Below are 14,675 nucleotides of genomic sequence, written 5' to 3'. Positions count from 1 at the left end.
TCGCTGAGTAAAATATCACAGGGCTGAAATGCATGACTACAAGACAATTCCTGAGCTTCTTTTTTTTATCTGAAGGAAAACATGCAGCAGTGACATGGAAGAAAGAAGGAACACTGATGTAACCCAGGAAATTCAAGCATAAATGACAACATTCATTGACTACACATGTCTGTCACCTTTTTTCAATCATTTGGTTTCATGAAAAAAGTCAGTCCTATTTGAACTCAACGAAGGAAACTTCAGCTTATTCCTAAACGGTTGAATAATGGCCAGATATCGAAAGTGAAAGTTATTTTGGAAAAAGGGGCAGAAGCACTCACTCGTTGAACATTTTTTGACAATACTACAGCAATAAAATCAGTATACATCCAGGCAGCCTCACTATCTTGATTGTCATAAGAGGGTTCCTGTGCTCGAACGTCCTTGCCAGTAGTTTAGTTCCGCCATTTTCACCACCTTCAACAAATACCTCTATGCTCTATTCAGGTTGTAGTGGCACCCCGTGTTAAAGCACTGGTGTGTTGGTGTAATATGTGCATTTTAAATCAATACAAGTAAAATAAAAATAAAGTGTGTTCAGCATTAATTGCCTCTGCACGAAGACGTCCTTTTGAGTTTCCTGGTGTAGACATTCTGTTTGAAGTTCAGTGCTTTAGATTGTATTACATTTTGTTAACTGTGTTTGCAGAGGACAATAGAGTACATCGAATGAGTAATAATAATAAATCGGTAATATCCTAACGGTGTTTTTATTTCATCATGATAATGTCCATAATCACGGGTGTTGCTGCCATAACACAGGAACTCAGTGGTTCCTCATCTTCTTTGTCGCTGCTGTGTGTGAGAGTCACAAGATTAGTCCACTGCTCGCTTGGCTATTGATCATATCTCTCTCTTTCACTCTCTCTGGCACACACGCACACACACACACACACACACTAATACACAGTAAAACTGATTCACAGGGACATGAATCATCAGTCATTAATATTGATCACAGCTCGCTGTCTGCACCAGTCCAGGTTTTTCTTTCTCTGTCTCTCCCTCTCTCACACACACAAGGCAGCAGCTGTAACTCTCTCTCTCTGTCTCTCTCTGTCTCTCTCTGTCTCTCTCTCAGCTGCGGTATCAGAAGTGCTTGGTCGCTCGTCCTCCCTCCCAGAAAGCCTGCAGCTCAACACCTCCCGGTGACTCTGTGTCCCGTCGGGTCTCGACCAGCGTGAAGAGAGGTGTCCTGTCCCTCATCGACACGCTCAAACAGAAGAGACCTGTCACTGAGTTGCCACAGTAACTGCCACAAACACCAATCACCAATGTTATGAGCCACATTGCTGCCAAACCTGTCGCCAACCACAGACCCAAACAACTACTCAAACACAGCAAAGCCCCACGGTTTGGGAAACCGTGTCACAATTCCCTCACTTTTCTGGAGCAAATAGGAATTTCCCCTCAAGAGTTTTTTTCGGCTCTCGAGCAGAAATTGGACGTTTGTTTCCTCAAAAAAAAACTAAGACCAATAAAGACTGCGAGCCCTGATCAAGAAGGAACACACAACCTTAAGAATCCACCGAGTGATGGTCATGAAGGCGTTGATGTACATAGAAGTAAACGCTCATCGCGCTCAGCACAGATGAGGAGAAGAGAACAAATATTGTAGAAGTAGGAAGTGCTCCTTCAAAGACTGCAAGCTCATTGCTGCCCAAACTGCTGATCTCTCCACGCTCTTACTGTATTTGTGTCTGTGCCTGTGCTGCCAGCATGACCTTGCACACCCGGCCACACCCCACTGTCATTCACCCATTTGTCCAGTTAACCCCAACGCCCCCCCCCCCACTCCGCCAACTGACCCGAATCGCCTAATGTTCAGCAGTCGCTAAGAGGGAACTCTTCAAATCCTCAGCGTGCGAAAACCTGCTAACCAGACCTAGATCTCATTTCCAGCATGCTGGAAATTTGATCCACGTCAAGCCGGCCCAGTCAGCCAGAGACCAGGACGGGGTGAGAGGGGCTGAAACCCAAACAGGAAGACAAAGGCAGTTCATCACAGCAAAGAAGAGGATGATGGGAAAAAGAGAAATATAGCATCCCAAAAACAGAGTTTGTTGCAAAAGGGGTTCAGTGGTCGACCTGTACACATGAAGCAGAGCTAAATTAAACCTGGTTTCCCTGTGCCAATGTTCACATATCCCTTTGTGACCACTATGAGGAGATAATGTCATGTGTTTCTGGCTCCTCCTGGTGAAATATTGTGAGAGACGTGTAGTGACAACCACTGAAAAAAAACAACTCCCGATCATTAGATCCTGGTGTGTGGGACGCACACAGCAACCCTCGAACTCTAAATGTCGTGTCGTGTCTTGTGGACTTGGTTTTAAAGATTCTGGCCTCACACTCATCTGTTCAACTGATCGTGCATGAACTTTTTAAATGGAAAAGTGGATCCTTCTATAGACAATATCAATAACACAAATGCTGCTTCCAGAAAAAAAAACACATTTGTTGTCTTCAACTGTGCAAGCTTCAGCCTGGTGGTTCTAAACGAGTGGTGGCTTTTCACCCGAAGACACCTTACGTACGCCCTCGGTTTACGTTTATTTTTTCTGTTTGTCCCTCAGAAGGTGACAGACGATAGCCATAATGAAGGAAGAGACGCAGGGGTGAACTTTGTTATTTAGCCCGCTCTCCTCCGCTTCCCCACTTTGTCTTGAACGGTGACTGCTGCTCCAAACACCGTAGACGTCAGCATGTTGCTGCCGCCGCCGCTGCTGCTCTTTGATACACATGCTGGAGGAAATTTGACTTTAAATCCCACCTCAGTATCTGTCCTCACAGACTCAGTGTTCACTAATAAAATGGGATTGGCTTGAGGAAAAAAACCTGGAGGAAGAAAAAGAAGAGCAGAGGAATGTGGTTTTCTTTTTATACCTGGTTCTGGTTGAGATGTCTGAACTGAGACGAGGTGAGATGGAGAAAACTATTTCATCTGCAGCCGTGGCCGTTTGAGACGGAAGATTAAAGAGAGACATGTAGACTCCAACCAGCAGGATTCTCCTGGGCTGCTGTCGATCTGTCTCCAGGCGTCTGTTCACCTTCTTCGTTTTTTGTTTTGTTTTTAAATTCTCGGTTACTGTACATACGCTTTCATCAGAGCCACGCGATCACATTATTTCTTCTTTTCTCACACAAATCCCAATTATTCACCTCTACATCCTCACTGTCACATATCTGACGTCGGGCCCTTAACTTCCACATGCAGAAACGATATAGATAAGATCTTAAGACAAAACCAGAATCATGCTGTAAGACCAGAGACACAATGAAATAAACCATTCGTTTTTATGCTGATGAGCAAGTGTCAAAGAGGAAGAGGACGTCAGGAGTTATAAAATCAGGAGTTATAAAATCTTAGTGTTATCCTTGAGAATCCACTCACTTTAAACATCTGAATGATAAAAAAAGAATTCTTGTGTTCAAATCAAAACAAAGAGCCACCTCACTGCGTAGTGTCTCCAACTTGATCTTATTTATCATTCAGTTTATGGAGTAGATTGTGGATTGTGAAACATACTGTTGGCACACAACCAAACTCTGGCGATGATGAAGCTGCATAGATAGAGAATCATTCAGAGAAACCAGTTGTTACATTTGAGACCAGATTATGCTGTTTTCTTAGCCATTAGATGCACAAACTGAAACCAGTCACGAGGTGACTACTCTATGTTCCGTTGAGCGTTTCCAGGAGAAGCTGTGTGCTGTTTAGCACCCGACTATTTCTCCTGCAGGAGTCACAGCCAAGCATCATGAGTGCCGGGTAATAAATAAGCTGATGTCCTGCTGTTCATTCAGCGTGGGATGTAAACTCTCCAGCTCCTCCAGCTAAATATCGTTGTATAGTTTTACGTTTTCTGTAAAACTCGTGGTTTATTTCCGGCTGTACAGTACAAGGAGTGACTCGCTCGACGTAACAAAAAAATGCACAGCTGCTCCTTTAACTCCCCGTGCAGCTCACGTGTTTATCCACTGCTGAGATGACTTCACCTTGTTTTTGCAGTCCGTCTTGAACATAGACTGGATGTAGGAAGTGGACGTAGTCTTCCAGTTGAAAAAAGAAAAGCTCCTGTTGTTAAGCCTTAGGATTTGCAATTTGAGCAGCACCGTGTGTCAAGTTTGTGAGACCAAAAACCCAGACATTACCAGCTGTCAGTCACACCGGGGTCCAAAATTGACATATGGCCTCAGAGCGACGGCATCCACTTTGCTGATGATACAATTCAAATAAGAAATAGGCTCATTTTCCAGCACACTTGCACTTAAATAGAGGGTTTTTTTTTAGCAACCAGTGGAGTTGCCCCTCTGGTGGTTAAATGCTACTCCTGTCCTACTTCTTAGTTTGGAAAGCTACGTCCATTTTTTTTATTGAGTCTATTGTTTTGAAAAATCTAGTTGACAGATAGTCTCTTAACGACAGTTGATTAAATGAACAAAACGCCACAGTCACTAGTTGGAAAACAAGTTTTAAGAGCTTGTCTTAAAATGTTTTCATGAAATGAACCTTGGTTTTTATTACTGAGACACAGTTTATCTGTATAATGTGCTTTGTGAGTAGAAGAAGAAGGAAAGGCTTCACAGACGTAGTGACACAGGCGACCAGGCTGTTGCAGCTGAAGGAGTCTGGTTTTCTGTGTTAATATCATCCTTGTAAAAAAAATACACTATGAAGGAACCGGGAGTTTAATTTTTGATTTTTGTTGAGGAGAACTCGGCCACATCACTTTCACTGTGTCACATGGATGTTGAAATGTGAATGAGAAGACTACAGTTTGTTGTGTACATAATATCCAGTCAGTGTAACGTTTGGCATTAATCATTGTTATAAGCTAATCTCTTCATTTTTGAATGTCTTCACTTTTTCCTGTTTCTTTCCTGAAATGAAATGCCTTTTTTGAGAACTCACAAATGGCCAAAGTGTAAAGTACAGATATACGTTGTTGTAGATAAGAAAAAAATACGAGCGCAAATCATTTGGAAAATTTCACAGCCGTCAATTAAGTTGATGCTGAATTTAACTGAGCAATTATCTATGCATTCTTTTGATCTCAAGAAATGGAAAGTCGTAAAAAGCCTTGCATGCCCTCGGATGGTTGAAAGAGCGACTGTATGTACTGAACAGAAATATTTTTTATTTTATTTATTCTATTTTATAAAGGTATATACTGATTTTATTAGTTGAGGTAAGTAAGGTCTCTAGCCTCGTGTTGTCGTCTCGGTCCCTGGTTCACTCACAAGGCTACAACGAGCTCCGCTTTGCAGAAAACGGCAGATAAAGGAATATATATATATATGTCCACTCTGTACAGTGTCCTGAGGACTGGACGTCCACTGCTGCAGGAGTGAGGGAGAGGAGGAGGAGGAAGATGATGAAGAAGACAGCAGTGGACTCTCAGTATCTCTGTCAAGTTCACACATAAACAATCTAAAAAGGAAAACACACACAAACACACATGCGTACACTCCATTTCCTGCAAATGGACGTGTTGGCTTCTGTTTGCCGTTCACCGATTTCTACACTTTAGCGATGTAACCAAACGTGAGAATAAACAGCATTATAAAATACAGCATTTGGCTTTTGTGTATCTCTGCGTGTGTGTGCTGGGGCTGCGAGTATTAATGTTTTTTATTGAGTCATAATTTTTTTGATTAATTATTTAGTCTGTGGTTTAGTCGCAGTGGGTTTTGGCCCGAGAGTAAGGAGCAGAGGATTTTTACTTTATGAAATTCTTTAAAGTTTTAAAGTAAACGTTTGAATTTTTTGATCACAAGAAGAAGAAGAAGTCTGTGTTTGTTGACTTGAAGGAAAATATCAAAAACAAAAAACCTCTGCAGATATGTACTTTAATGTCTTTCTCACTCTTCATTTTACACTGTAAAAATCACATTTTAATACTATTTAGTACAATGTTTAGCTGAAAGTGTATTGAATCACAGTCACCATCAGAATTATGTAAATACATACTTAATCCCCACATGTTTATAATCCAGGTAGTGAGACTGTGGAAGAGGATGCCGACATGCTGGTGTGCTGAAGGTGGGAGATGCGGGACGGAGGCTGGGAGAGAGAACTAGCACTCCTGCTAAGTAAAGAGCTGGAGGAGGAGGAGGAGGGAATGGGTGGAAGGACAGAATCTGCAAGTTTCACCACTTCCTTTGGTCTGATCATCTTTTTCCTCTCCTTAAAGAATCCTCCTGGTTTATCTCCATCCTGCAGTGTTGTCTCTGTTCTGTCGGGCTGTGGTGTGACGTGTCTGTGCACCTGCGCGGAGGCTGCCGGGCCAGAAAGTGGAGCAGAGCGAGGAGGTGATGGATGTTTGCCTGCAGATGAAAGGGCGCCGACTGTCTGTTGAGATGTGTTTTCACTTATCCTGTGCGCAAGAGCTGTGATCGGAGACAAGTGGTTGGACGGCTGCGCCGAGGACATTAGTGTCAGCGTGAGACGAGGTATACGTCTCTGTTTACTCTTCGTCAGACGCTTGTTGGGGTTGACTTTCTTCTTGTGGTTTTTCGGCTGATTCTTGGCTTGCTTTGCTCGCCGTTTGAGCTTTCGCTTGTGACCTTTTGACCTCTTCCCCTCTTCCTTCCCGACCTCACCTTCTTCTGTGGTGCACTCCTCCACCTTCTCATCACCCACCAAGTCTCTCTCACCTTTCTCCTTTTCGTATTCTGAAGGTGCGCCTGGACCCTGGCTTGAGGGCGACTGGGGCTTCTTCTTGCTTTTTCCCTTTTTGACAGTTTTTAATTGTTCAGGCATTATTCCACCCAGGAGGCCCTTCGCTGCTGCCCTTGCCAACACATCCTGCACCGTCTCTACCTTTGTGGGATCAGCCTGGAATTGCAAGGGCAGAGTAAGATATCAACAACAAGTCTCCAGGGCAAGTCGACAGGGAGGAGATTCCTGTAACAGAATGCAAAGCTGTGGAAATGCCGTCGTAAAGTGGCCAACTAGACGGGAAGAGGAGTAGTGAAGAGGAGAGATCACAGTGGGGTTGATGGATTTTTACATTCCCATAGAGCAAACTTTGTTATGGCCCATAATGTGAACGGCAACACGAGAGATTTTATAGCTGCTCTTCAGCTCCAGCAGAGTCTGTGTGCTGCCTTCATGCTAAGTCTGCAGAATGTTAAAAGCAAGAATCAACACCTGTCCAAAGTGGTTAGTGCTTGTGCAACGTGTGTTGCATTTTTTGGGGGGGTGTCGGATTAAAATAATGCTCTTGCATCTCCCTCTCCTTTTTAAAACACGTCCTCGCTCTCTTTTCTCCCTCTCTTCCTCTCTCTCTGCTGCCATCTATCAGTTTCTCATCCCTTCATCCAGCGGGGGCAGTTTGACGAGTGAAGTCATGCGTGTGAGCGGCAGTGAACCACCTCACAAGTGTCACTACTAACTGAATCTGTTGCTCTGCAATGTGATTTCATTCACAGAGAGAGTGGATGTCGATTTAATTACACCCCAGCATTTAGATTTTAAATTACTGCACTGCCACTCTGGATAGCAGGGTCTGTCACTGTGTACACACACACACACACACACTCTCTGCACCATTTTTGGAGCTGCAGGGAATCAGAGGAGCAGCATCTCATTTCCTTCTGTTGTATTTTTCCTTCCTTTTTATGAGTGGAGCAAGCGGGGGTGAAGGAGGGGCAAACAGACAGCAATGAGGTGATGCAACGGGACTGGGGGGTTTGAGGAGGGATACAGAGAATTATTCTTTCATCTTTGCTGGAAAGTCAGTCATATTTAATCTTTGACTTGACTTTTTTATGGAGTGTTTGAGTAATACTCAAATACTGCAGTGTTTTAGCACTGAGGTATAGTGTGTATGTGTGTGGTCTTTTGTGAGGACAAAAAAGAATGGGTTTTAGGGTTAGAATTGAGTTTAGGTTAGGGTAAGGAATCTAGTTGTGGTGTTAAGGATCGGATAAGGGGTCGAAGGAATATTTTATGTCTGTGAGGGTCCTACTACGGCTGCTGCACACACACACACACACACACACACACACACACACACACACACACACACACACACACACACACACAGAGCGAGAGAGAGTTGAGCTGTACATGCAGACCTCACAGCAGACAGAAAGTGCAGCCTCAGCACTGCTGGAAGATCTTGTCGCAAAGCAGACACACACACACACAAACATATCTGTTCCACCACAATTTCCTAACTTGACCTTGTCCTCTACATTCTTCTCCCCTTTACAGTTGCCGCATCTCACACTTCCTGTCTTCGGCTCTCCCACCTGTCGAGACAGTCTGGCTATGAAGCAGCCGTTGGTGAACTGAGACGGTTTGAGTCTGAAGAACTTGGAGTCTGCTGTGTCTCCTGACTCTCCACAGTTGGCAGGGAAAACCGGACCGTTCACCCTGAGAGATGAACACAGGAGCAGGTGACATCACCACCATGATTCACAGATGTAATACTGGAAAACAATAGCTTTGCACACAATAATTCAGGGTTTCAGGGAACATGCCTAAAATCGTCATCCTTTTCTGACTCTCCCCTGCATAATAATAATAATGTATTCCATATGTCATAATCTACATCCCCAGAAAATTTCATCTAAATCTGAGCAATACGTTTCGAGCTATGCGGCCAAATAAACTTGCATGGTGGAGGTAACTATAGATTTTGAATATAAACATTGCTCCATTTCAGCTTTAGGAGGCTCATATTGTCGATTGCTGCTGTGAAAAAGGTCTATAGTCATTTTTACAACAGGTTATGCTCCATGTCCCTGCAACAGTAAAGCACAACAGTTAAGATGTAAGTGGGATCTGAAGACTTTACCTCTCAGTCTATTTCCATTGTGTGTTTATGGATGAGTCGTCAGGATGAGCATTATTTATGGCAACCTGAGATATGTTGCCAAATGTGTCGTCAGTGGATCCGACAGTAAATGTGGAGACAATGTGCTGCTATGACTTTAAAATTTAAAACATTTAAACAAAAAGACAGAAAGTGAGCAGTAGATTTGTAATCTCTGCCATTTAAATGGAGTGAGCGTTGTTTCTCTATACAAAATAACCACACACACTCACACACAAACTATATCCCCTGCCCTCTCTAATGTAATGTAATATAATCTTCAATCTAATCCGATCTAATCCAAGCTAATACAATCCAATAATCCAGTCCAATGCAAATGTATAATCCAATCCAATCTATCCCAATCTAACACTCTGTTACTGTATATTTCTTGGGTACAAACTGGTGTTGGCTCTTCTAAAAACAACTCGAATGGGGTTTTATCAGCAAAAAAACGCAAAAAGCAGTCGTAAACTCACCTGTGAAGCTGTAATTGTAGTTTGATAAGCGCATGTAAAGGTGACCAAAAATAATAATGACGTTCTGATTTATTCAAGAGGACGGTTTGTGTAGTAAATTGCTTTTGAAGAGACACAGGCGTGAAAGTTTCTTCACCCCATTTACCGCGAGTGTGGGATTAACTGCATTTCCCATGTAAATGGCAACTCATGCTTTACACAGTCTGCAGCTGGATAACCCAATCTGACCCAGGGCAAAGGTCAATATCTCACTGTGTGTGTGTGTGTGTGTTTTACCTAAAGGGCAGCAGTTTGGGGTGAGTGTGTGTTTTTTCTAACACCCTTTTCACCAGTTGTTCATTCTCCTCAGGATACACTGAGCGTGTGCAATAGACGACTGTCTGAACCTTTGGGACTGACAGACAGAGAAAATGACAAAAATGAAATTAATGATGAAGTTAATGTGTGTGTGTGTGTGTGTGTGTGTCACACCTACAGGTCAGAGAATGTGCTAACAGCCGTGCCTGTTGACCGGCCATTGAGTTTATTTTGCCCTCGGATACAGAACCATGAGACAAGTCTGGCAAAAGATCCCAGTCTGTCAAAAAAAAGGATTTGCAGTGTTTAGCATTTTCATCAACTTCTTGTAGTCATGTGATCATCAACACTTTCAGAATGTCAGTATAAATCATTCATTGTGACTGAGTTTTCTTCCATTGTCTGCTTCCTCCATCCACCGTCTTTAACTGCCACATCACATTTAAATCATAAATAAATAGTATATGTATTATATACACATTTATATTGCACATTTCCAATATCTTTACATGTCTATGGAAGATTTAAAAAAACAGATAAACCCACGCCGATGAAAACATAATCTCTTTTGCAGAGTTAATGCGTACACACAATGCTGATTCTCAATAAAGTGGCGTTAAGGTCTTTGACATTAAGACACTAAGACCAACCAAAGGCAGGATATGAACATCAACAACTAAAATCCCCAAATTTACACACTGCAGCTTTAACGTCACAGAGGAGTCATACTTCCATGTTCACTGTGGATGGTGGGCACGGGGTCATTGAGGGCAGTGGATGAACACTGAGGCAGCACCATGATGACCTTAAGACGCTGCACCGTGGCGTCCCACTCCTTTAAGTCACAGAAGGCTTCAGACAGGATTCGCACGTCTACGGTGGGATGTTGAGCAGGAGCATAATTGAGATGTAACAGGTTTAACAGCAGCATTGGGCTCATTCTCTGTTCTCCTTCATTACTCACTGGAAACGTTCATTTCACCGAGCACTTCCCGGATCTCTTCTACCTGTGAAGGTGTGTGATCAGCACCACACACCAACACTCGGCCTGAGCGCTCGGCAGCCACAACAGCGATGTGAGCCACAGTCACAGCAGAGAAACTGCCCACCACCAGGACGTCGCCTTGATCAAACAGCAGGGGGCGTAACACGCTTACTGCTACACACACACTCCTGTCCTGTGGAGAGACAACAACACTGCACTGGTACACGTCACATAAACAACTCAAGTCTTTAATATCATGAATGGATGTGAGAGAAACGTTCTTTTTTTAAACACACTTACTCCAAATCCATAACTTATCAAGCTGGAGAAAACAGTAAAACCTCTCGTCTGTTTCACAGCAGTTAAGTGTTATTAGTCTGTAAGATGATCCATTAACCAACAAATGGATGAACTGGCCTTTTGCACAGCAGCCATTTTAATGAGTCACCATAGGAACCTCAATGATGGCTCCAGTTCCATTTAGTTTCCTCAGCTTCAGTGCTTAACACATTTCCTGCCATCATGTACCAGAATGGCTCCTGTGCAGTCCGTTCAGGACTTTCTGTCTTATTTGATTTTAATTGGACAGTATTAAAGGGCTGTTTCACCCTTTCCCCCCTCCCAAATGAAAACTAAACTTAACACGAATCTGATGCTGCTGTGTTTGTTTTCTATTCTGGGGTGGAGTCAATTTGACCCATTTTTATTTTATTTTATTTTATTTTATTTTATTTTATTTTATTTTATTTTATTTTATTTTATTTTATTTTATTTTAGTTTAGTTTAGTTTAGTTTAGTTTAGTTTAGTTTATTTTAGTTTAGTTTAGTTTCTCAGATTTTTGTGAAGAGCAGTCCCAACTTCTTGTGTTGAAGCAGACGTATATCTCAGATCCACTGTCTGATCAAATAACACATTTATCTAAAAAAAACAACTAAAAAAAACCTGTTTATTTTTTGGTGAAGTAGCCCTTTAAGTTTTTTTTCAAAAGCCACACATGTTTTAAGTTCTCAGTCTGATGTGAACTTCAATAAAATGGACATAGTGAAAAAGTTCTTACTTATTTAGTTATTTTTAAACTTAAGGTGACTGATACATCTTCTAATAGTCAGTAAAGGGACACTATACCTCTACTTTCATAGGATATTGTTATACTTTGTACTCAAAGTGACACAGAGTAGCAACTGCTTCTACTTTGATATGATATTACTAAATGTATTCACCTTCTAAAATGATATTCAAAAGCACTTCCTTCTTACTCACACACACACACACACTCTCTCTACCTGTATGTTCAGTGTGCGTGTGCCGGTGAGGCTGCTGTGCAGGAGCAGAGCATGAAGCTGTTGGGGGAAGACAAGTGTGTCTGGACAGAGAGAGTCCCTGCAGAACGTCAGCTCCTCCAGGTCAGTAATGCTCTTCCTCTCACACAAGCCAGCGCTGAGCAGCGCTTTGCACACTTCTTCAACACTACGGAGTACAGGACAGAGAAGAAAACTGCTCTGTCTGTTTTTAAGCAATCATCCAGGTGTCCTCATTTTCCTTCCCACCAGAAAGGACAGCGTCGTTGTATGGACACGCCTGTGACCTCCTCGCTCCCCTCAGGAACGCTGACTCTGCTGTGTCGGGTACGCCCCACTGAACTTCACTGACCATTAACCTCACACTGCAACAACATGAGCTCTTGTGAATAATGTAACCCCAGAAGAATAATAGACTTATCACCCTATGTCAGCTGAGACCTGCGACCCTCATGTGGAGGATAAAGTGGTAGAAGATGGATGGATGGATTAAAGAGTTTAAAATATGGACACTGTAAGAGTGCAAATAAAATAGCCACCACCTTGTGATCAAATTAACAAAGGAATATTTTTCCTTTCCTTTTAACCCTTTTACAGCTCTTGACCTGATAAAACATGTACCTACCTGGTCTTGAGTGTATCAACCCATGCATATAGTGGCAGATGCTTTGCTTGGTGCTGCTTGTTTCTGACAGCATCTGACAGAAAACAGGACACGCTCCTCAGGTTGAGTTTCACTCTGCAGCGAGCTAAAGACGCTGCCAGTTTGGTCTTACACCTGTCAGACACACACATATGACAGCCACGTTTAATGGTAAAACATTTCACATCACACGAGTCACCCATGTGTCAATGAACACCACACCTGTGCAGATTAACCTCCAGCTCCCTGACTTCCTGTAGAGACTCCAGTCCTGTGCTTGTTGGATGTTCACGCGACACAAACCGCCTGTCCTGGAGGTCAAACAGCATCACCATCGCCAACGGCAACAGGTCAGTGGACTGCAAAACAAGAACATTTTCATTACAAAACCATATCCTCTTGCCACTATTCATCTTAAACCTGTATTACTTGATCATTGCAGAGGATTGAATATACTGTACATAAGTATGTTTGCATGAGTGTATAATCACTTTAAACATTAGAACATAGAGCATTTAGGCTGTTTTTCCTCATTATTTTGTTAAAACGTATATACAGAGGCTATAATAATGAATAATATAGAGTGTCTTATATCATTTTTTCAGCACAACCTATAGGCAATGTGATAAAATCATTTTTCCCCTTATTTTCATCAACTCCATGGACACCCCCGAGCAAAACGTACTCAATTTATTTTTAAAATGGGATTGAATTTGTGCACAGTTCAAAGTTCGCTCGGCAGTTTCGTTTTAATGAACAAAAATAATAAAGACTGTCTATTTTGTGACGCCTGCACAATTATTACTATATGCCTATAAACACCCAGGATGTCCATATAAGGCAGAAGTCTCATGGCCCCCCAATCAATTTCATGCAGCCATTTATTATGAAGTTCTAATGAGTTGTTTCTGTATGTCTTTTTTTGTTTTTTTTACTCGTAGATTATTTTTGCATCACAAATATGTTTATATTGTGAACCTTTTATTGTTCCATATCAAAACAAACACTTTTATTTTGACATGATGTGAAACTTTTTTTACTTGACTGGCCTCCTATTGACCAAACTAGACACTCAGTGACCCCCAGGTCATTTGAGTTTGAGACTTCTGATATAAACAGTTGTGTATTATTCACACGCCAGTTTACCAAGAGTGAGTGAAGGTGTGGTGGAATTACAAACAGCTGTGTGGCAGTTGTTCATTGTCTTCCTAACAGCCTGTCAGGATACACTCTATGTTTTACCCATCCCTCAATAAACAACAAAACACACACGCTAAGTGTGTCTCTTTGTCCATGTTTGTGTCAGTGCACAGTGTTTTATTGTGCCATTTACAGTCTCCCGGTTGCCGGGTGCGTCTGTCCCTCTCCTGTTTGCATCATTTGCCACCTATAACTGGCCAGACTGTGCACAGATCTGAATACAAATGGCCTTTAACAGCATCCCTGTCTCCCTCACCAGCATTTCACCTCGTTCTGATGGAGCACATACATACAGACAGAGAGAGAGGGAGAGAGAGAGAGAGAGAGAGAGAGAGAGAGAGCACAGCTACTTCATCTGATGACAGATAAGTCCAAGATAGTGTGACCATCAGGAGCTAAGCCGGTGTTTTCAGTAAGTTGCACTCATGTCAACGACGGCTGGACTCACGATATGCTGAGATGAGTGGAAGCAGCTGTCGGTGATGATTTCTTCAAGTAGATCTTGGTCTGGAAAGAAAACAACAATGATTTTTAATCAGACGGACATGTCAACGTGTAAAGTAATCCCCTGTCATGACGATTATCCTTCATCTTGTGTATGTATTCATCCAAATATGATCCCCCCAAAAAAGAGAAAACATCCAATGACGGCTGTTCTCTGACCACAGATCTTTATGTAGTAGAAGAAATGTGGGTCACAGCAGCAGAAGACCACATCAGCCACACATAATATATATGTTTCTGTACATGTGCTGATTTGACCACATGTATGTATGAGAATAATATAATATATAACTCACCATGTAGTTCACATGTATGAAAATATGTAGTTATATATTGAATATGTATGCCAAATATTCCATATGGGCAAACCTCACTAAATATGAACATAACTGCACGGCTCC

At 42.3% G+C, this 14,675-nt stretch overlaps 2 protein-coding genes and 1 long non-coding RNA gene across 11 annotated transcripts in view; 2 read left to right on the top strand and 1 right to left on the bottom strand.

The window, feature by feature from the left end:
- LOC122770710 (amyloid-beta A4 precursor protein-binding family B member 2-like) overlaps window positions 1-5,615 on the top strand; it is a 45,259-nt gene extending 39,644 nt beyond the window's left edge. For 6 of the 7 annotated variants that reach the window (XM_044027737.1, XM_044027741.1, XM_044027740.1 and 3 more), the window contains one exon: window positions 1,121-5,615. In XM_044027737.1, the coding sequence (XP_043883672.1) occupies window positions 1,121-1,291 (171 nt within the window). In that variant the 3' untranslated portion in view covers window positions 1,292-5,615. Of the gene's footprint in view, window positions 1-75; window positions 300-1,120 lie in introns of those variants that run through there. The other variant, XM_044027742.1, reaches the window with a different exon arrangement.
- A 266-nt stretch (window positions 5,616-5,881) lies between these two features.
- The window catches only part of LOC122770444 (putative methyltransferase NSUN7), a 29,714-nt gene continuing 20,920 nt past the window's right edge, over window positions 5,882-14,675 (bottom strand). Inside the window, exons 7-16 of one of the 3 annotated variants that reach the window (XM_044027297.1) lie at window positions 14,219-14,277; window positions 12,793-12,929; window positions 12,553-12,705; window positions 11,913-12,096; window positions 10,608-10,821; window positions 10,373-10,516; window positions 9,822-9,923; window positions 9,623-9,740; window positions 8,278-8,425; window positions 5,882-6,880 (exon numbers count right to left, since the gene is read on the bottom strand). In XM_044027297.1, coding sequence (XP_043883232.1) covers window positions 6,029-6,880; window positions 8,278-8,425; window positions 9,623-9,740; window positions 9,822-9,923; window positions 10,373-10,516; window positions 10,608-10,821; window positions 11,913-12,096; window positions 12,553-12,705; window positions 12,793-12,929; window positions 14,219-14,277 — 2,111 coding nt within the window. In that variant the 3' untranslated portion in view covers window positions 5,882-6,028. Of the gene's footprint in view, window positions 6,950-8,277; window positions 8,426-9,622; window positions 9,741-9,821; window positions 9,924-10,372; window positions 10,517-10,607; window positions 10,822-11,912; window positions 12,097-12,552; window positions 12,706-12,792; window positions 12,930-14,218; window positions 14,278-14,675 lie in introns of all 3 variants that reach the window. The other 2 variants (XM_044027298.1, XM_044027299.1) reach the window with 2 other exon arrangements.
- LOC122770446 lies at window positions 8,356-12,887 on the top strand. The gene is made up of 4 exons (XR_006360527.1): window positions 8,356-8,448; window positions 11,925-12,032; window positions 12,180-12,254; window positions 12,831-12,887. It is a non-coding gene; the product is annotated as an uncharacterized LOC122770446 (long non-coding RNA).

This window comes from Solea senegalensis, linkage group LG6 (genome assembly GCF_019176455.1).
Source record: "Solea senegalensis isolate Sse05_10M linkage group LG6, IFAPA_SoseM_1, whole genome shotgun sequence".
Classification (NCBI taxonomy): Eukaryota; Metazoa; Chordata; class Actinopteri; order Pleuronectiformes; family Soleidae; genus Solea; species Solea senegalensis.
Note: the sequence above shows the minus strand (reverse complement) of the source record. Positions and strands in the feature narration are given on the sequence as shown.